This window comes from Struthio camelus, chromosome 4 (assembly GCF_040807025.1).
Source record: "Struthio camelus isolate bStrCam1 chromosome 4, bStrCam1.hap1, whole genome shotgun sequence".
In the NCBI taxonomy this organism is placed as follows: domain Eukaryota; kingdom Metazoa; phylum Chordata; class Aves; order Struthioniformes; family Struthionidae; genus Struthio; species Struthio camelus.
The window spans coordinates 66,861,318-66,884,377 of NC_090945.1; the positions used below are offsets into that span (position 1 = coordinate 66,861,318).

At 43.0% G+C, this 23,060-nt stretch overlaps 1 protein-coding gene across 1 annotated transcript in view; it reads right to left on the minus strand.

Moving 5' to 3' along the window:
* RBPJ (recombination signal binding protein for immunoglobulin kappa J region) overlaps positions 1-23,060 on the minus strand; it is a 157,939-nt gene that overhangs the window by 131,178 nt on the left and 3,701 nt on the right. The window contains exons 2-3 of the mRNA XM_068943241.1: positions 21,945-22,055; positions 21,412-21,524 (exon numbers count right to left, since the gene is read on the minus strand). Of these exons, the coding sequence (XP_068799342.1) occupies positions 21,412-21,425 (14 nt within the window). The 5' untranslated portion in view covers positions 21,426-21,524; positions 21,945-22,055. The remainder of the gene's footprint in view (positions 1-21,411; positions 21,525-21,944; positions 22,056-23,060) is intronic.

A 23,060-nucleotide genomic window follows, 5' to 3' on the forward strand; every position in this document is an offset into this window, starting at 1 on the left:
GCTAACACTGAACAGAACTTAGTCATGAAAAAACAAACTTTCGCTCTCTTTTCCGTATGAAAATCCATGATAACTTATTCTGTCACATCAGTAAAAGGTCCAGTCCACCACATGCCTCACATCCAAGTTACTCTTTGACATCTGTAAAACAATTCAGTCCTATGGGGTAGCAGGCACAAGAGAAAGCAAGAGAGTTGTGCTCCATCAGGTGAACTTTTCTTTTTTCCCTTCTCCCAAGTGCCCAAAGAGTACCCTTATTATACAAATGGGATAGGACATAATGCCAGCAGAGCAGTGCCATCACTTCCTTCTGTGTGTTGCTGAGTGTCCACAAGCACTGCACAAAAGCATCTTAATCACAGCTACCTTGCAAAAGCATCAACAGGAGCTCCTTTTGTCAGCACTGAACATGGGTTTTGGCCTTTATTTAGTGAAAAAAAATCGGGAAATATTATTGCATTCAGTCTCTCTCCAGAAAACTGTGGGACGTTGAACTTCCTTCTATTTCTCTAAGTCTTCTAGTCCTTGCCATAAGCGGCTGCTTCAGGGAGCTATTCCAAGAACTGTGAAACAGGCTTGTAGAGGACAATGCAGTATAGTGGCAAAGTGTCTGGCGCGGGGACATAAGGTACAGTGACTTGTGAATAAAGGAGGCTGCGGTTCACTCTTGTTCCTTGTACCAATATTATGAGTTCATTTCTCTAGGCAAAGCCACAGTGGTCAATATGGCTCTTTTTTCATCACAGTCAACTGACTTAAGGAGGGAAATATACATATATATATGCTATCAAGCACAGAAATTTACTCCAGAAAAAAGCACTATCTTCCTTGAAGCCTGAGAGCTTTCATGAGATTTTCTAACCCCATGCCCCAGGCTAGCAAGCTAAGAAACACACAGACCCCTAGAACAAATAAAATAAGACACATCAAGTTACACAATTATTCAATAAAATAGTTAAATAGAGGTTCAGACAATTTTGTAATAACCCAATCAGTTAACTATAGCTGTTGACTGAACATCTCTTATTTCATATTTTCCTGTTTTCCACATCATGCCAGTAAAATGATTTTTATTCAAGATTACTGAAATTAGAGACAATTTTTGCTGCAATACGTGAAAAAGAAGGAAATAAATTCTGTCCCCCAGTTTCTGAACGACAAGGCAGCATTTTAAGCAGTTCTGCTAGGGAACTAGAAGGGGCCCTTCATGCCCCTTTGTTTCTCTGGCATTAAGGCTGACGCAGGTGAACCAAACCATCTGAAGAAACCAAGCCTGAAGTTTTCTAATACCAACCAAACATTACAGCCAGCACAAGGTCTGGATCCTGAAAACTGAGCTTCATCCAGAACAAGTGTAGGGATTAAAAAAGAATCTATTGAATCTTTCCACAGAAAGTTTTGAAACAAAATTCAACAAAATATTTCAAATGTAATTTTGTAGGTTATTTTGCCTTCTTCTCCCCGCTATGGAATATATAAATTCAGTAGAGTCTAGGGGATTTTTCTTCCTTTACTATTGTCATGTCTATTGCTTCACTTACTCTACAAACTTTCTTCCAATTGGGAAACTTAGGGAGCAAAAAAGCATCATGATTGTGGTGCCCTTACAAACCCTGAAGGTACAGGGCAGGAAAAAAGCTCATCTTTGCATGTGGAGATGGAATACAGCTGGACATTATAAAATTTGGTGGCACTCACTTTTAAAAGGAGGGGAAAATTAAGAATATAAAAAATAACTGTTTTCCCCTCGTTTTTAAGTGAAAATTCATTTTGCTTCAAAATCAATGGTGAAACAACAACAGCAACATTCTGACATTCATTTTTAATTGGTTTTCCATTTTTTCACCTGCTGTATTCGCTGCTACATCAGAGATGGTGTGCAAAAGTTGTAACTGTTTTTATCGATAATCATAGCACTGGCAAGAACTTGGACATAATGACAAAAGATAGCTAAGACTGAGGACAGATATTACCTTTCAAAAGCAAAATAGCAGAAGCTGGGAGGTAGTTATCTAAGCAGAGTAGAGCTCATTCACGTGTGAAACACTGACAGATTTTCAGTGTTGGGGTAATCCCCAGATATGTTCTCTAACAACTGCTTCGTCTGCTTTTCTCCCACATCTGCGTCACTACTTTTGTCACCTGTATCTCATTCCCCTTTTTGATCATTCTTCTTAGCCTTTCTTCATCATGTCCCAAGCCTATGGTCCCAGATGTGCATTCCTCTCTCTTTATCAGTACACTTCCTTCAATGTAAGGAGCTTTACTGGTGCCAGCATTAGTTTTCTGCGTTTAAAACACCTACAGAAAAGACAGAATTGCTCCTTTTCTGCTGACTGTGAAATACAAAATATTCCTCTTGCGGAACATAGCCCTGGGTCTCAGCACTACTGCTTTTTCATTTCCATTTCAGTTTCTTGCTGCAGGAATCCTACCTAGAAATTTATTAATCCCTTGCTTATGTCTACTTATTTTTCTCTCCAAAAAAGGAAATAACCTATTTCTAGAGACCAAAGATTCCTCACCGCCCAGGAGTCATGACAAATTCAGCCCTGGGGAGGAGTGGTGGCTCCACATTAGCCAAAGTATACACTGAAATGCTGTTCTGGTCCTTATGGCTTCCAAAGAAGTGTCATGTGGTGAAGATGTCACTTGGTACTTGATAGTTTAATCAAACCCTCAGGGTTAGCAGACATTAATTATCTTGTGGTCCAAAAGCATTAATCCCTTCCCAAAGTGACATCATTTAAGTATGACAAATGCATATCCTTTCACTTCCCCGACTGGAAAGCCAACACAAAATCATTTCATCAACGGTATCGTTCTATCAGCATTGTCGCTTGGGCGGAAAGCATCGCACGAACAGCAAATATTGCTGTCACCACGGGGGCAAAAATCAGGCCTCTGAAGCAGATTGAATCCTCTCCCATCGTGCCAGCTTCTCCCTGACGGTTGTTAAGGCACAGGTTAGTCTCAGTGCCTATTTGTCTGTTGGATAAAGTAACTTTGACACTGGGAGCCTTTCACCGGTTTGCTGGCGGTTGCCCCTCTGCAAGGTAAGTTAGGTTACTCAGGGCTTGACTTCTCAGACGCTGAGGATGTGCAGGGTACCGTGACATCAGCGAGAGGCACGCAATATCCCCTCTCACCCGCCCAGCGGGACCAGGGCAAAGAGCCCTCCGTCCGGCGGGCTACCTGGCTGCCGTCACGTGTAATCCCTACCCAGAGCTGCGTTCGCTGCCTCTTCCTTATGTGTTCTTAGCAAATATGATTTTCCATTTAAAAGCACTGTGCTGAGGCTTAAACTCATTCCAGTCCGCAGGGAGAATTTCAATCAAATGGGTATAAACATGTTGATTTTAAAGCTAATTAAGCGCCAAGTGTCAAATTTTAAGTGCCGAGCTGGCACGTATGTTTTGCGCTCACCTTTAACAAATGGTTTTGTTTACTGTCTGGCCAGATGATAATTTTGTCTAGCTACACCCAGGAGACATCAGCATTTCTAAAGCATCTTTAGCTATCAGGGAAAAAAGCCAGACCGCAGCAATCACCATCTTCTGGCAGAAGCATTAAAATCTGGTATTTGATCAAGTTTCAGTTTTATGAATTAGAGGAAACGCTGGGGGAACGTTTCAGCTTCGAGCAGACCTGCACTGAGCAAACAGGTGCGCGGACAAGTTCATCCCCAGCGTGGTGCCCTGCGGGCGCTGCGGGCAGCGCTCCCGCTCGGGACACCACTTTCGGGGGGCCCCGAGGGCACCGCCAGGCCTCGCCATCCTGCCCTCCCCGGGGCTCTCCCCGGCCCTGCCCCTGCCCCTGCCCCGCGGGGAGCCGCCTCCCACAGCGGCCCCAGCCCGCGGCGCCCGGCGGGGGTGAGCGGTGCCACCATACGCCACGTGCAGAGCGGAGAGGACTCCTGGGCGGCACCGCATGAGGCTGCACAAGCGTCCCGACACCATTTCAGCCGAGCAAAACGGAGAGACCTCGTGGAGCTATGCTGAAGCGGAGACAGCCGAGATCGGCACGGCTTTCGTTTATTTCTGCGTGTGTCCTTAAATGCAATAATTACTGCACACGTGGAACGCTTCGCTGTAGTCAGCTCAGGTTTTCCTTTTAGCTTGGCGTTTAATGGCAAGAGTGATTTCAGAGTGGCTGGCCAACCCCATTTTGCCCAGAACGGCCAATCAAGTGCGCACGGGCCAGCACCCCGCACACCATCGGCAGGCGTCATCCCGCTGGGGCGGCGCGGTGAAGACCTCTCGTGAGACTGAGAGAGGCTGTCTGACTCCCAGGAGTAACACAAAATGGTCACACAAGCTCTTCTGGAAAACCAGGCCCCCAGCAAACGCGCAGGCATTCAAGGCAGATGCAAGAGTGGGGTTAGATGGTATTTCCAGATGGCTGTTCATAGAGCAGCCAGGCGAGAGAGACACAGGAATGAGGGCTAGCTTCGGACTGCTGCTTCCGGCACCATCCGCTCTCCACCCCCAGCATCCGCTCCCAAGGGATATTGCAGTTGCTGATGCAAGTTTGGAAATTCTGTAAGATTCCCAAGCGGTGTGTTTGGGAACAAGGAACGAAGTACGGCACAGAGGAAGCAGGAGACAGACTAGAGAGAAAACCTTAGTCATAAAGTTAGCGAGGAGTGAATGAAAGCACGGTGAAAACGACAGATTTTCGTCTTGATGTAGGAACACAGGGAATTCCCCTCTCCCCTGGGAGTGAGAGCTCAGCCGTGCAGCCCACGGTTTTATATCTCCCAGATTCACCCGCACGTAAGAGCAGGCTTTGCACCACAAACCTGTGTTCCTCTCCAGCTTGCTGGCTTTCCTCCACGTGGCTGGTAGATAATAATTATATTATCATGGGTGCCGCTTACTTTCACAGTACTGTAGTTGCCCTCTGCCTCTCTGAGTGACAACACACAGTCATGGGCAGGAGAAAGGGCAAATACCATGAACTGCAGCATTCTCCAGCAATTCTGCTTTCCCCATCAGCTCAGGGGACTAGCGGGAGGATTTACCCTCCCACACTGTGTCATTTTCTCCTCATCCATACCTGCAGGTTTGTCCCAACTTTCAATCCTACAATCCCACAATCTGCAGATTTACCTTTCCTTATGCCTTGTTGTTCTGTATGTCAAACAAGATCTTGCTCACTTTGCCTGCGTACTTGACTTATTGATATCATACATCGTTTAATGCTACAGGATTTCTTAGTCCAGCCTCCACCATCCATGGCATAAACAGGCTACTTCCATGTGCTACTTAATTGCATGCTAATAATCTCCTGTCTAGGAAGCCACTACACTGACTCACGCAGGGTTTATTTACAAGGTACTTTGCAGACAGACGTCCCGGCACTCCAGGCTGCCTCGAAGCTCTGTAGCCATGTTAGAGAACTGTTGAGCCACAGCTGCAGGGTTGTTAGTTGGGCTCTGCACCCTGCTAACTACAGTCAGAGTTCAGAGCACAAGCAGACAGAGCTCATATTTGCTGGTAAGCTATTATGTAGCCATAGATGTAGGGATAAGGAAATGAATAATTAAAAAAAAATCCACATACAAAAAATTGCTGGAATGAAGATGTCTGATATCTTTTACTCTGTTGAATACTATAAAGTTCAAAGATGGTAACTTTAACTTTACGAAAACCAGCAATGAGGAAGTTAACATTTATCACCATAATAAGGTCATTAATCATAGCTGGATCAAAGGTCCTATTTAAAATGAATAGGATAAGCTAATAAAGACTATCTATGGAAACTGAAACATCACAAAGAAATAATTGGGTTATCAAAAGGAGTGATTTTTGGATGAAGATCTGCAAAAAAACCCCAAGTCTTTTGATGGTAGCACCTGTAGGTCAAAATATAGGCTGAAGTTTCTCCTCTGTTTTATGAGAGTGAGTCAAGTTACATGCAAAAAGCCTCAGACACGGAGGAAAATCTAGTGACAGAGAATACAAGGCAAGGCCAAGATATCCTCTTAGTCCTCAGACTCTGCCTGGCTACTGCCATGGTCAGAGGTCCTCAGAGCAGCACCAGCGCCTCATCTCCCCCCACCCCTCTCCCCACGCATGCTTCCCAGCAAGTCCCTGCTTAGACACTTTCCTTCAGGAATTACCATCAGCATTTGGCTCTCTTATTACTGATTAGGGTATGTTTATTCTTCACGTGACCTAGGTTAGCCCTCTATGGCTGCTAGCCACCTCCTCCCCACCCTCAGCTAAGATGCAATGGTTTACAACAGATGTGTTATCCAGTGTTTTAGACAAGATGTTCACTTTACCTGCATACTTAACTTACTGACATCATGCGCCATTTAGTTCTACTGGATTTCTAACACAAGCACAGTATGCACAGAGCGTGCATGTGTCATCTGGACTATGAGGTTTACTTGCACCCCTCCAAAGGTGTTTCAGAGTGAGCTAGCTTACTTCGCAATGAAGTAGAACAGGAGCACGCATGTGTTTAGATACAGAGCTCTTTCACTCCTTCTTAGGGAAATGAAGAACAGAGGGATAGGATAACAGAAGACGAATGTGCACAACATCTTATCTGTGCTTGGTATTTCCTTAAGATTAAGATAGTCCTAAACTTTCCCAGGTCCCTCATCACCTGGGAAAGGAGTGTGCTCTGCCTCCTTCCATGTCCTGCTTCTGCCTTGTAGCTTCAAGGCTTATGCTTTTAAATCTTAAAGTTCTTTGCTACTAGTTTTCTTCCCCAGGGTCTCCTTTCCCTTGCAAGCTCACCTGTAATCCACAGGAGGAAGTAGTGGTAAGCCCACAAGTCTTGATACCTGAATTACTTGCCAGGCATCATGAGTAGTTGCCCATACAACTACACATCTGCAGGAAGGAAGAGGTGAAACCATCTCAGACTGAAATCACCATCTGTCCAGCTGTAGCTCACAGTGTGGTGTAAGTCAAAAGCCAAAAGATACTTATAACACTTAAAAAGAAAAAAAAACTCTTACCACTTAGTTGCATATGGCAACTTAGGGAGCCCAAATGTGGTAAAAAGCAGCTCAGCGTACAGACTTCCTTATGTGAGCAGGGAGCCGTAAGGTAATGTGCTATCTTAACATTTTCCTATGCGCTTGAAGCACATGGATCTACAATGGTTCCATATTTTCCGTGTGTAAAGATCTCATTTTTTGTTTGCTTATCAACAGAAGCCAAATTAACTCAGTGTCCTGGCTCAATAACATAACTTGATAATCAAATTATGTATTTAATAGTAGTGCACAGAATAAGAGTTCTGGCAGGTCCTGGTCCAGCCTCCCCTCTCAGTCCCTGGTGCAGTCCACAGCCTCATTCAGCTTTGGATCAGACTGCAGAAGCTGCACATAGCGAAATGGTGTCTGCAGAGAGAGGCAGGAGAGCTGCGCCGACGTGCTGGAGTGTGTTATGAGAGTAACTAAGGACTTTGCAGGCACACCGTTGAAATGCCCTGAAGGCATTATAAAGTGATACCATGTTAAGTAAAGCCATTAACTGGGTTTCTCCCACTTTAACAGTCTCCTTCATTCTGCATGGCTAGAGGGAGGGACACAGAGAATCATAGGCCTCGAAGGGAACTCTAGGCACCATGCAGTCTATCTGCCCACCTCATGTCAGGATTGTCTAGATTTACATCTTTCCTTCTAGACATTTCTCTAACCTGTCCTTAGAGGTTTTCACTGCTGCAGACTCCACATTCCCCACCTCTTCCTGGCCCTCTCTCTGTGCCTCATTTTCCTTATCATTAGATAAGTCTCTTTATAGCAAACATAATTCCTTGTTGCGGTTAATTCCTTCTTGTTATAGCTAACACAGGCTTGGAAACTTGATTGTTCCTCTCCTCTTTACTGTATTTGAGGACTTACATCCCTCATCAGACTATTTACCTTTAAAAATCCTCAATTCTATCATCTGTCATAAGTGTATTCTGGATTCCTATCTTCTTAAAAGCAAAATAAAACTATAAATCACATATCCTAAGGGTCGTTCAGTCCCTCCTGGGCTCAAACAGTCTTGCAGGGCAAGCAATTGCACATGGAAGACTACGTGATATGCAGATTCCATCTGCCCCTGAAGCGTGCAGCACCAGGCCAGCAGCGTGCTGGGCTGCGGCTCTGGTCCACAGAGAAATTTTCCACGTTTATTTTTCCTGATTAGAAAAACATTCCAAATTTTGGGATTGACATTTAAGGCTGAATGAAGTTCCAATGTGGTCTGATCAAGGCAAACTTTAAAATAGATTGTCTATTAGCCTCTGTTACCATATTTGTTTTATGAGTGAGAGTGGGAAGAGCATTAAGGAAGGCCATAAATCAGATGCATACTTCTGGTGAGTGCAGGAAATCCTTTAACCTTTATGTTGCATAGAAATAGGAATAAATGCAGATTTATTCATATTGTCTACATTTTCCGAAACATCACCCAAGGAGGCATTTACAGAAGCAAAATGATCAGAAGAGAAAAAACAACCAAAAACCCATTGGTGCCTAAAGCACCAGTTACAAATCATTGCCTCTCACTCATTTAAGATAGGAGGAGAGAAAAAACTTACATATTTATCTTCATTTATTTATTATTAGGAGGAGGGGGGGAATAAAGGAAAAACAAACTACACCATAGTACTGAGACTTGAGACATTTCTCTTAACACCAATAGCGTGCAAGCATGTTCATTGGAAAATAATCTGCCTTTAGTGACTAACTCCCAGTAGAAAACTTGGCTACCTTCCAAAATGTAAATATCCCTGTATTTATGCAGGAAATCATTTTCAGCAAACCCAGAGCTGGTCTAGCAGGATGGGAGATTCTGAGTAGCGCACCATGCATATATTCTTATTGGAACGGGTTAAAAGGAGATCACAGCAGCACATTACGGATGACACCAACGAGAATTTAAGCATGCAGCATAATGGTAAAGCAATTAATAAGAGCAGTTGCTAACAGTTGCACAATGGAGTGTTTTAAAATTCCTGTGCTCTTTAACAACAATGTGGAGAGACGCTGTGAAGGGGGAAAAAAAGCCTGGCATGGAAGGGACATTCCTTCAGTTCCTCTCAAAAGTTTGAAAAACCTCTGGATAGGAAAATACTATTGAGCAGCCAATTCTTTCCACATTTGGCTAAGCCCAATGCCCAAAATACACAGAACACTACTTCACTTTGAAAGGATTGCAATACTCCTATCTGAGTCATCTGAAAGCAAATAAAATGAGACCTAAACAAATAAACCTAATTGTGCATGGAAACAAATCCAGCTTTCCAGCTTGGCCATGGCTTTGTTTTTGTTAGTTTAAAGCCTACATATGCAGTTTTAGTGGCATCAGGAGTTATACAAATATTGACAACAAATTGCCAAATGTTGTTTTTTTCCCCTCAGTGCACAGTGTGAAGAAGCTGGGGGAATGCTTCTAGGAACCTTCCCCAGCACACTGAACCAAATCACAGCTTGACGGGACCTGCTCCAGCCTTCTCTCTAAAGGGCAGACACTAACGAGGTTGAGCTTGTTGATTGTTATCCTCAAACACTTTTATTTTTCACTTGTGAACTTTGCTGAACACAAACCCAGGCTTTCGAAACGCAGCTCAAATGTTTGCACCATAGCCAGGGCATTGTCACATGCTCTGTCCTCCACCCTGTGATTTGTTGCTAGTCTGTGTCATCCTTAACCTGCTTCTGGTGGTTCGGCCAGGAGAGAAACAAATAACGATGACAAGTGAGAAAACCAAGCTGTGCTCTGACACTCTGACATCCTTCCTTAAAATGCTATTGCCACTTGGTGGCTGTGGAGAAGGGGCAGTCCCCGGGAAATAGAAATCACAGTCATGAAATCCTGGTAACATCTGTCAAAAAGAGTAGTAGATTTTGATCTAGTTCATCTTTATCCTTGGCAAATCCCATGGGGAAAGGAGAATATGTCAAATCTTGATCTATTGTGAGTCAGAGTTAGCCAAGATACGTTTACATTTGATTTTTAAATCAAGCACAGACTTTCCTCTCATATAGAGCTAATGAAACAACACATTTTCTTTTTCTTTGCCTCATGTTCACAAGACACCTACAATTCTTATTATTCTAGCTAGCTGGATGAAGAGATTTCCATTTTGCAAAAACATAAACTTTAAATCACCCTTTCCAAAAAAAAAAAAAGAAGAATTAAACAAAGACCCTTTTCACACAAAGAAACCACAGAAATCAGACACATGCACCTCCCTGAACAGTCAAAGGCCTAACTGCTAAGACACTTACCTACAATACTGGAGAGATGAATTCATATCTTTATTCCTTCTAACTCATCCTGAGAACTTAGAATTTGGCCTTGTATGTTTCAAAGAATACCCTAAATAGCAGGTTATCGAATACCCTGCAGTGAACTGCTCTCTCAAACCCCTTCTTTTTATCAGAAAATGCATGCTACACGTAAGAATGAAAGCCCCATTAGAGTTTCACTGCAACTACTGAATTTCCATGAGAAGTTTTACATATTAGTTTTAACATCTTCCAGCAAAAATGTTCTAGCCTAAGTGTACACATCTTAGCTTTCACTTAGCATCCACTCTTCAGTTATTACAGTATTATATATTCAGTATATTCAGGCATTAATGCAGAAGCATCTTAGGCCTTCTCTACTGCATTTCTTATCATGGTGTAAGTGCCCCTAAACACTTGCACAGTAAAGGGTGAATCATTAAATCAGTAGAAAGCATAATGGAAAACCATGAGAACTTGTGGTTTGTGAGAAAGTACAGGAAAAAAATCCTCTCTATTTCACTAATTCTGGATATTCATAAAAAACCCAGAATGCTTGGGAGTATTCATGCTGTGAGCAAACACTGAAATACGACAAGGCATCAAGGCACATTGCGTTACATGATATTCAGACAGCTGCTGTGATGGCAGTTTCAATCCACCAACTGGTGCAACGAAACAAATCTGAAATGTAAAAGCTAGATTTCCACCAAAATATTTCATTAATATTACATGCATGTAAGTCAAGCAACTCAGACTTCTAATCCCCACAGCTACCCTAAGTCAGCCCTGGAGGACAAAGCAATAACGCAGCTGCACAGACAGGGTCTCAGAAGGTATTCTAGCTTTCAGTTTGCTGACTGGAGCATGCAAAATGTCTGTAACAATGTTTTGTTAGTGTATTTTCTTTGAAATTTATTGAAGGGGGAAAATACCTATTGCTTTTCTGTGGAATGCAAGTATGAAATGACTGCACACCAACATATGAAGATATAGCCAAATTTGTATGAACACCTACTTAGTGGAAAGTCCCACTCTGTGCAACAGGCCTCTGCAACATGCACCAGGTCAGAAGAAGAGAAGAGAGTTGCATCTTCTCTTGTGCTAGAAACAACTGGAACAAAAACTGGAGACCAACAAACTGGAGACCAACAAAAGTCCATAGCATGTGCCACCCTTGAAACCTGGCCTACTCTAAAAGCAGTCCCTTCCCTCTCTAAAGCCCCAACAGTCAGCCTGTCACCATAGGAGATGGGTTGCCATAAGCCCTCGCAAGAGGTGAAGCCCCTCTGCACACAGCAACAGAGCCTGCCTTGCCCCTTCTCAACTGAAATTACCTGCAGATCTCACACCATGAGGGATGGAGAAAGATCCACCACCGAGAATCACCACCAAGGCTTGAGAATGACGTACCCTCCTGCCTCCTCTTATTTCACTAGAAAGTCAGGTGTTGTCTGATTTAGCAAAGCGCCTTTTCTTCATGGAGAGATCCATTAAACCCACTTTAAAGCTTCCAAAGATTAAAACTATAGGGAGTGAGGAGAAGTAGAAAAGGGCATTTGAAGCTGTCCGTAAGATAGGGCACTATGTATGTGAACAATGGATTACTGGACAAAGTGTACCTCACCAGCCTGCTCGCTTCCCACTTCTCTTTTCTCTCTCTCTTTTTCTCATACACAGATACACTCTTTCTTGGGCTGAACAGCTTCATGAGCCCTGAAGCAGGTGCATTAAAATGAAATAAAAAACAATAAACATCACACGTAGGAAGGAGACTACCCTCCCAATGTTAACAGCTGCTACTGCCATCCCGCACCGCTAAGGGGTAGAGGGTTGTCCCTCCTCACCCGTGGCAGCATTTCCTTCCCCAGCCCCCTCACCCCGCGGCTTACGGGACTGAGCCCAGCTTTCTGATGCTGTCAGGGTCCCACTGCAGCATGCAAGTTCACTCTGAGCATAACAAGGAAAACTGTCATTTTCCTCCCTTACTGCCGTCGTGGGTGGTCATATTAGTACCTGCTATCGTCTGTGCAGGACCGGACACTTTGGAGTGTACAAAATGCTCCATATGGCATGCGGAGGAAAACAACCCATGCCGCAATACGGTACAAAGCTGTATTTAGGAGCAAGCAGTGTTACCACATAAAGCCACTGGTCCATATTTGACTTGGAACTTCTGAATTATTATGAGGATAAATGAGAAAATATACACTTCTCAGTTCATGAAAATGCAGGAAGTGGACACTAGCACATTTGTGTACTTCATCTAGGGAATTCTACCTATTGTGTTTGCTTGGTATTTACAACATGTTTAACTGTTTATTATAATTTTCATTGTTCTATTGAAATAGCTTTGATTTCTTTCTTTTAACTTTCTAGGCCACCTAATTCTGCAATATCAGATCTTCTTGTGCTAATTCTTTGTGACTACTATTTCTGAGATACTTCATCAAGTTATTTACATTGCTAAAACGACATAAGTTCTTTTTCCCCCGACTCCCCCATCCGCCCCCTGTCTGTCTAGTTTCCCCCTTCTAGTCTGGCTGAAGTGACAAACTCTCTCCCCCAGCCAAACATTTGTTTTTACTAGGTATTTTTATACCATCACTTCTTCCTTGCATCTCCCCCGCCTACCCACCACAAACATATGCTGTGGTAGGAGGACATTCTGGTTTCACATCATTTGCAATGTTGAGGTGACAAATTTCCCCTCCTTCAAGTCATTTCTTTCAAGATCTGGTTTGTAAAATGCAAATGGCAGAGGGCTAGTTTGTCTTTTTTACCCCACACATGGAGATGTCTTTCTTTACTTAGAAGAATTCGGTGGAAGAGAAAGCAAAACCTATTTGATTTATTATGCTATTTAAAACCTGTTCATGCTGCAGAAAGATCAAAAAACTTATAGAGAGAATGTTGTCTAGGATGATAGAGTCCTTTTTATTCATCCTGAGGAAGATAGAGATGATGGAGATTTCCAAGAAAGTAGGCAAACATAACCACCCTACTGACTTCATTAGTTTATCACAGTCTATTTTTCCCCATACTAAAATGTACATGCAATTACAGCCACACAGAAAAACCAACCTCAAGTGCTCCAAGCGTCAGGCTTGGAATCCTGAAAAACATGACTGTGGTCTTCATCATACCAAATTAGGGGTACGAGTACTCAACAGTCTTTTGGTACGGTGGAGAAATGCCTAAGCCAGTTTTAAATTAGGCAGGAACAATCTAGTTAAAACAGCACAGAGCCCAGTGTGGTCTTAGCCACTCTAAATATTTACCCTTCTCCGAGCTAGAGGTTGCAGTGGCATGCATACTACCATAACTAGAGAACTTCCAGTACCTAAATTCACCACTGAAAAACTAGGTCTGATATGCTAAACATCCTGGTAATTCTAGCAGCATATACATACTGGGTGGGCCAAAATAAGATTATTTATGATGAGACTGAGTTTGACCTTCTGAGCAACATGGCAAGATGGCTGAAAAAAATGCTTTTCATACAGGGGCTGCACCTATTCAGCACAATCCATTAGACTTTTTGAAGCATGATAAAATCTTATTCCCCGTCCCAGGACCAAAATTAATACTGTTCCAGGATGGCAGCTGCATTTTTATTCCCATTTTATGCAGAACTTCAAATGCAACAGAAGATAACCAAAAAAAGAATGTTCCAATAATGCATCTTCGTCAATTCAATCTTGTGATTTTGTTGTATAAGAAGGGCCAAAAAAAAAGTCTGAAAAACAAAACAGGGTGGGTTAACTCACTGCCAGCAGCTGAGCAACAAAATGGGAAAGTACTAAACAGTGAAATTTATTTACACTATGCCGCAACAGGCTCCAGAGAACAAATTATTAGCAGAAGGAGCCAGTCACAGCACATGCAAGGCTTCCCTCAGATCAAACAGATACAGCTGTCACTGTGGGCAGCCAGAGAGCACAGAGAATGAAAGAGACAGGAAAAAACTCGCTCCACAAGCTGAAAATATTTTGTAGTTGAGGGAGTCAGAGCAGAAAGTGGGTAGGGCCTTTCGTTTCACTTTGGTTCAAGCAAGGTCACTTGGGGTAAATGTCCACAGAAAACAAGCAGGAATGAGCTGAGCAAAGAAGGAGAAGGGAACATGTTTCTCAATAAAAAAATACACAAGTTGGAAGCCTGTGAGATGTTTTTCCACCCCAATAACTTTTCAGAGATTGCCCTCTTTTGCATGCTGTGGAAAAGGTATTACTAGAGGACCACCAGACCATTGCAGAGGAGCCATCCACCAGAAATATCTAGCTGTACCTCAGAGAGAAAAAGCCATTCCCCGTCATCCCAGAGCTATCAGTCTCCAGGAGTCTGTTGGAAACCATTCAAGGAAATTCAGTTCTGCTGGCCCCTAACTCATCATCTAGCCCCTGGCACCACACCCAGAACAAGGTGATATTTATTCGGCAGCAAATTTACTAGGAAAAACAATTTAAAATTCTTGCATTAACACTCCTCTGTTGGCTAAAGATACGACTTTCTTCTGCGTGCCGCTGAAGACTAACAAAGTGACCTCTGGATCTCAAAGTAAACATCCAAAGAAGCACCTGTTGAGCCATGAGGAAAATATGTAAGCGAGCCTAAAAATTCTAACATATGAAGAGACTACATCTCTCCCTTCTGGATCATTGCACATTTCCCTGCATTAGACTTTACCTGAACATTTGCACAGAAGGTAAACATGGCACAATGTAGCCAAAATTGATTTTTAATTGCTATAATGTACTCTATATGTCACTTCTTCTAATTTCTTACTCTCAGAAAAAGCAGTAACAAGACAGATGCATCTCCCTGACTCGTCTTTGGTCTTCAGTCCACATTTTGGATTTCTTTCTCCTAAACGAGGGCAGCTGAATGCTGAAATGACTGCAGCTCACATGCAGTGAGTGGCCTGCTCAGGTCCTGTTAACAGTGTAGTTGTGTCAGCATGAGATCAACACCAGCTGCAGAAACCGTCTACATGGCTAAAGATATAGCCAAGTAGCAACAGCAGCACCAAAATCAGTGTAGGCTACATGGATAGCAGTATCCAAAGCAGGTAGTAAAAAGCTGGCTCAGATACATCTACAAATACTAATATTAGCCTACCTTTATTAACATTTTCAAGATGTTCTGAGTTTTTGGGTGAAAGATGCACTATCAGCACAAAAGCATTCCTGCCACAATAAACACACTTGGCTGGACCATTGCCTTTTCTTGAGTTCTGATTTGTCTCAAGTAAACACAGTCATTTATTGCATGTTTCACCTTCTCATGGAACATCTGCTGTCTGTGATGAGCCAAATAACAGACGGAGTCTAAATTCTCCTGAGATATCTCTGGCTAACTGTACAGAGCTTTCCTCAGAGGCCAGCATGTCACTAAATGGTTGGCCGACTATAAACCACTTCATGCTGTAGGTGCTCCCAGATGCCTCATGCTGCATTTGTGTCACGGCCCATGTCCCTGAAGAATCTATGGAGCCTTAGTCAGGCTTTATACCTACCATGGGAGCAGCGAGTTTCTTATAAAGCAGTTCTTTCAATTAACAAAACAGAAAATGAGGAGAGAAATCGCTGGCTCTTGAGGGAAGGTCAGGAGTAGAATGTGAAAGAAGCGAGGAGGTTCAGTAACAGTAACACTGTTTAGCTTAGTAAGAGGAGGACATTCTTCCAGGAACAGGGAATAATACGAAGAAAACAAAGAGAAGAGGACCATGAGAAGAGTGGTGAAGTCAGAGGATGCTGGATAGTCAAGACACAGACAAGAAACAAAATGATAATGCTAGCTGAAAACACTGAGGAATTTAAATTTCATTCAGAACATAGTGTGCCAATGAAAGCATGCAAAGGCAATGGTAGATACGACAAGTTTCAAAGGAATTTTTGCCCTAGCATTTTCAATAGATTGAGTGGAGAGCAAAGAAAGCAGGACTAAGGGATGCTGTAAGAATCTAGCTCTGAGAACCCTGGTCTATGTCAGGCTGCTTACCATGGAAGAGGCACTGTTAGAAATGAGGCCTGAGAGCATCTCGAGGTTGAGTAAAAGGGAGAAGCTGGAGTAACCTTTGAGCGACATGAAGACAAGTTAACACAAATTGCTCCCCAAAAGCATGGAAGGGGTTAGAGTAATGCCCAGATTCTATATAGTAAACTTTAAGAGAAGATGGGCCAGAAGCTACCAGTTTAGACCTCTGTACAGTCTGCTCACTTTCACTGTTTGCAAAAGAGCTTCTCTCAGTTTACATCAGCTTAATCTTGGCCCAGTCCATGCTCAGTATTCCCCACCTCAGTTTTAACCACATAATGGCTTCAAACTGGAGCACAAAGTCATGCGAATCCAGCCAGAAATTCCTCGGTGCTCTCCGCCACCCAGAGAAAAGTTTTGGATATCACAAATGGATAAAGACAGATGGTGACACCTAGACCCCTGTGCTAAACTAGTCAAAAAGCCCAGCAGCTGAGGCTTCCTCTACATGTCTGAGAAAGCAGGCTCACATCTCTAAGCCTCCTAATACAGTTTGTGAGAGTATGAGGGGAAAGAGATTTTTTTCTAATCTCTTTAGCCATGCTGCTCTATTTTATATTAACATGCTGTATTTGTCTGGTGTATCCAATTTAATATGGATACAGGTTTGTTCCACCCAACCATCTCAAGAACTTTGCCTACTCTAATATAAAACAAGATACATATAGCATTACCTTTTATTCAAAGCTGAACAGTGGGAGCTGCTTCCACAAGGGCATGATACCCCCACGCGGGTGAACGATGATATCTTGTCTATGCGACAGGCAGAAGCTACCAGCCATCACTGCATTCCCGCACTTGTGGAACCTCCTACCTTGCACAAGGACAACTTTGCTAAGTATTTGCCTCAGTATAAGGCAGCAAATGCTTCCTGCACCTGTACCACACTGGCTGTAAGAATACAGCCAGCTCCAGGACTTGTACTACCAAGCATGGAGGAGTGGGGTTGAAGCAAAGCATGCTTAGGGAGCTAACGTGTAGGAGAACATGCCAACACATGATTGTGGTTAGTGGAAACTGAGGACTCTTCATTACCGCAAGTTAAAGGAAAAGCTTTTTCTCCTTAAAAAAGGCAATATTCAGGGACTGCCTTATTTTGAGAGTCAACCTCTCTTTTGGTAAGTACATCATATGAACCATGAGCAGGAAGCTGGAAACATGATCTGAAAGATTGTCTGTGGCCAACAACTGTGGTCACTCACGTAGGCTGTACAAATCTGGTCACCAATCAATTTATAAAAGTGATAACAGCTTATGGGGGAGAGAACTGGAAAAGGTCACTCAAAGTAGGCAGGTAAGGTGGTCTTGTTATTGGTATACTCTATGGGCATGTGGAAGACTCTCAGGGACTAAAACTTGGATCCTTCGCATCCCTGTGAGTATTGTAAACATCTAACTATTGGCTGGTTTGGGGGAGGGAACACTCTTACCCATATTTTTCACAACAAAACCTTCAAAAGATTTATTTTCATCCCCATGTAAAAAAAAGGGGACATCATTTTAAATCTCAGAATTTCAAGGAACAGAGCAATTGTTTACGACACATGTTTGTAAAGAAAATAATCTAGTTGCGTCAAAGTACGTAATTTACCTTTACAGTACAAAGGTAAAGAGCCTTCAAACTAGACTTTTGAACTAAGAGCCAACGAGGGCTACATTTTAACCTTGCATTCAGAAAAATCTTGATTATCACAGGCAGAAAACTATAAGGAGGCTCATTTGCCCCATCTAACGGTCAACAGAAAGATTGAATTTATCCTACAATTAAATGCATCACCACCAAGGCCTGATTCAGTGGAATTCTCAAGTTCTCATTTTTAACTTTAAGCAGATGTTTAAATGCCATTGACAGCAGGGTTTCAGTAAACACATAAGTGCTTTACCGAAACGGAACCTACAGCTGAATGTTTATCATGGCAGGAGTAGAGCAATGATTTCTTTAAGGCCAAAGAAAAAAAATGCATTATTTTCAAAGAAAATACTAGGACAGCCTTTTCAGTAACACTAAGTTGTTTACCACGAGAAATTAAATAAATATATTTTGTGCTGAAGTGTGCTAAGGTCACTTAATACTGTAAGATAGTTCTGAGGTGGGTCTGTCCCTTTAGGGGACAGGCTGGAGTCTAGAGTGCTAACATGAAGTTTGGGTGGGTGAAGAGACTTTTTACCCTACCTTACCTTAGGATGGACGTGTTTAGCATTAAGACCTGTCAGGTGTCTCATCTGAGTGCATGCTTCACTAATCTACTACATCTTTCAGGGCAGTATTCATATTGTAACACCCCCCCACTCCACCTCTCATGCTGGTTGCAGGTCTGATCAGGTGAGCCTAGAGAGAAGCTGCAACCAACAGAAAGGCCACCAGAAAGTCTGGCAACAAGCTGCCCACCAAGTAACCCAATATACCTGCAAGGTGACACATCACGAGATCCTACACCCAGGCATGCGTTCTCTATGTGACCCCAGCAAGCCTAGGACACTTTGTGTAGGTAGATATTCAGCATGCAAGTAACTCCATTTCCACTGCATGATACACAAGTTTCCTACTCCAGGACTAGTGTTTCAGAAAATCTAAGCAGAGACAGGACTAAACTATCAGCTTGTCTGTCTAGACCTAGGCATGAAAGTTCACAGAAGAGTTATTGTCACAGCCACAATAGATAGAGTGATGAACCACCAATCTCAACAAGCAGAGCCCAACATCATCTTCAGGAAGAGCAGGTGGGAAAGGACAAGTGCAGTCATCTATTTTAAAGAGCTGTAACTCTAGTTACCCTGTAAACTCTGAGAACAAACTGGCCAGAGCAGGGAAGAGATTGCAAAGGAGGAAGAGGAACAGCATCCTCCCTGAGGGTCACTCATCTCAGGTAAGTGAGAAGTGATTATAACTACTTTCATATACATCATTTCTATAGCAGACAAGGAAAGAAGTCACGGGCAGTAGAGCTAGACCCCCTGGTATACCAAGTGATGTGCTGCACGTAAGAGTTCATAAAGTACACGGACTACTCTGAAGATGATCATAAAAGGTTTGCTCAGCCTACTCCCAGAAGTATATCTTGGGCTGAATTATTTGTCTTAAGGGTATGGTCAAATGTCTCTGAAATCTGTCTTCAGAGTCCAAGACTCTAGCATGGAGAAAGCAATGGATGATAGTGTCTCGGAGCAAATGTTTGCACAGCTTCACAACTGCGATGTAAGCTTGGATCCAACATTTCTAGCTGACATTCCTAGAAGAGGCCACACAAATGACCAAGAAGTTTCTGCAGATGAAGCACATAATAGTCGGTACCTCAACAGCTCAGGAACTCTGGCTTCCTGGGACACTGCCAGAGTCAAGAAGTATCTGCAAAGAGAGTCCACTGAAGATCCATCCCTGAGAGTCCCTGAGAGCCATCTCCCCGAGTTCTCTGAGCCCTCTGGGACCTTCCCTGCAGGTATGCAACTACCTCTCATGTTTACCCTAGTCAGCAGGGGAAGCAGACAGCAGACATTTAAGGTGTCAGCCAGGACTATATCGAGTGAAAGATCTGAAATATGGACAGTGCCTAGAACCTCTTCCAGTATAAGCTGGCTTCCTCAAGGACTTTGGGATTCCTGCATCTAAGCGCACCTGACTACCTCAATAATTCCTCAGTTGGGTGGGACCAGAAGAACAACTTACCTTAGGTAATGATTTTACAGTAATATTAGAAATAACTTCCAGAATTTCAGTTCTTTGGCCTATAAAACATTGAATGACGGAGGAGGAACCAGCATTTAGAGCTGAGGAAACAGGCCAAATGTGTCTTAGTTTCTGTCAGTGCTGAATTAATTCACAATTCACTGTGCATGAAGATCCAACCAGGGAGAGGTATCTCCCAACAGCTCAGACTTCCTCATTCCTATAATAAGGACATGATGCACTAAGTTCCCCAAGAGCCATTCCCAGCATGAAATCGTCAATGTTGCTGTGCTGCTCTTTGAGCCATGAGAGCGTGTTGGTCAGGTGGAAGCTTCTAGTAAAGGAGCCATAATAAATAGCTGCAAAAGAGGCTACCGTGGAGGAATGACGCTGAAAGGGTGATAGCCCAGGCTTGTTAGGCACAGATTAATATTGCTGTCAAAAGCAGCATACGTAGACCAAAGCTGGGCTTCCTTCATTCTCTAGTCCCCCAGTGCAAACACCTTTGATAGGCTGTGTTCTGGTTTATTAGGCTGGCAAAACCCATCCTTTTCCCTATATGTGGCCAGATATAGATGTCTGACTTACCTCATGAGCCCAAAGTTTATTATGTCAATCTGAACTGATAAATAACCAAGAAACTGGCAAAAGCAAATGTCTGGAGAGAGCTCTGGATGTAAAACAGGCTTTAACTGAAAGCTGCAACCAACTACAGATAAACCTTTCAGTCTCTTTTTCTATTGCCACCAGTATAAGTGAGATAATTCTCCTCACCCCTTGCTCCCCTAACCAGCACCCCATTGTCCGTGTTTAGAAACCATCTCCAACAGCTGTTTGCACTTAACACACTGAGGACCCAATTATTTTGTAAAAGAAGTTGAACTAAACATGCTTGTTCCTGCTTGTGACTAAGCTTATAATTAATTGTGTTAGCTATATATAATACATTTGAGAGGAAGATCTAGCATTACTCTTCTCTGAAAGACTTAATTTCTGTTATGTAACAGAATTGAATGGAATTGTTCATCCCTTTTACCTTTTCCTAGGAGTAAAATCTGCATTCTTCAGCTGTGATCACACAGGCTACTGTTTTTTCTTTTTTCAGTAATAATACACAAGAACACAAAGACAGGGGTCCCTGGAAATTGAACCATTATTTTATATCAAAAGGCAATTTGTTTTCACTGAGAAATAAGCAGCTAAGTAAATAATAAGACAGAAGTTTCATTTTACATTCAGACACTTAGGGTTGGATAATTATCCAGTTGACCAGTCTCTGTTCTGGGGATTCTTTTGCGGGGCAGGGATGACTATATCTCCAGTCATAGATAGTCTAAAATTCAAAATAAAGAAAGACCAAGAAAAGCAAAGAGAAATAGGGAAACCAATCAGTATATACTAGCAATGGCACTTCTTGCTATTGCCATAAGCATTAAGAATATTTTTACACATACTGCTCACTCACCAGGAAAGAGACATCTGAAGGAGCTAGAAATCACTGCTTTACCACCACTTCGCTTTGCCACGGCCTCTTTCCACCTCCTGCCAGGGGCCCAGCAGCACCTTTTTAAGCACCACCTGTGTCCGGGCGAAGGCACACTGTAATATCCCAGGGGAGCAGCCAGCTCACTGTGACATAGAACTAGACTCACGTGCTGGAATCAACCCAGGGGCTGAGTCCCAGCTGGCAAATCCAAAATGACTTCTAGCCCAAGGGAAACAAGAGAGGAGTGTCTGTGGGGATGAAAGGCACGAACCTTGCGTATGGTATGATTTATTTCATATTTCGTCCTCTCTTATATACCAGACCCTTATTATGTAAGAATACAGCTGTGTTTACTGATTACACTTGCCTTGCTACTTTACTAAAAGCCGCGTTCTGCATTAAGATTATCTTCCCTCCCTCACGTCCTTGTCCTCGTTTCAATATCTGCACTCGGACAGCTCACGGGCACCTGCCCGTCTTGGCACTGACACAAGTCTTCATATTATGCGCACCTTCCCAGGGCTTCTGGCACTGAGGGAATACTTTGTTGCTGCTCCCAGTCGTCTTCTGGTACACATCGCCCTGGGCATCTCCTCCTTTTTGTTTTAACAAAACGGCATACGCTTGTTGATTGAAGGTGCAATCCACCATTCGTTGCACGCGTTGTAGAAGACAGGGAAACAGGCACAAACAAACTAAGATTATCAACAATATAACCAAGCCACTCTTCACAATAGTTAATAACCACCCTGTGATCCTCCATCCTGAGAACAATCGTCCCAGCCAATCATTGTCGTCTAACCTCAGCTTCGCCACGCTCTTTCAGTCACAATATACTGTCGTGAACAGGTTCCGAGTGATCTGACAAATTCATGCAACACATTCCTTCCAGAATCTCGCACCCGTGGCCATGCGCCAATAATAAAAAATCTGTAGCTGCACGATTCTGCAATGTAGCATGTCTTATAGAATCAACACCGGTAAGTAGCCCTGACAGTGCTGTTGCAGTATTATTAGTTTGCTTGGCAAGCCAACTTCTTAATTTATTTAAGGTTGCTAAAGCATTTGCAGCAGCAACCCCAGGAGTAAAAATGGATGCCGTAACAATCTCTCCTGGGTTCCAGAAGGTAAGATCATCTCTACAATCTTTTTGAAAAAGATGTGTAGATCATCTAGTGCGATTTCGTCATTTCTGTAGAATCATTGTAGAATTGGGCAAACACAATCCCAACGGTCCTACGGTACACGGATCACCCGCGACGCGAGATGGGATTCCCTGCCAGGCACGATTGCCGCAGATCAAAAACAACCCTTGTGGTAATTTCAAAGGGTTGTTACTGGATTTAGAAATGTTCGTACTAGTTACATTACACCATAAAGTTGTGTTGCGATAAACAGCTAAAGTAGCATTAACAACAGTGATTCCCCTTCGAGAGGAAGTTCGTCCTGTATAATTGAAATATATACACTGATCCATCTGCACAGAACCTAATAACTCTATTTCTTGTGGTTCCCCAGGTAACACCAGTAGGTAGGGTGTCCAACCATCCCAAACATCACCCCACCGACTACAGCCCATTAGGGCGGCAGGGGTACCATTACAAACGATATACTTTCCCGTCTGACCC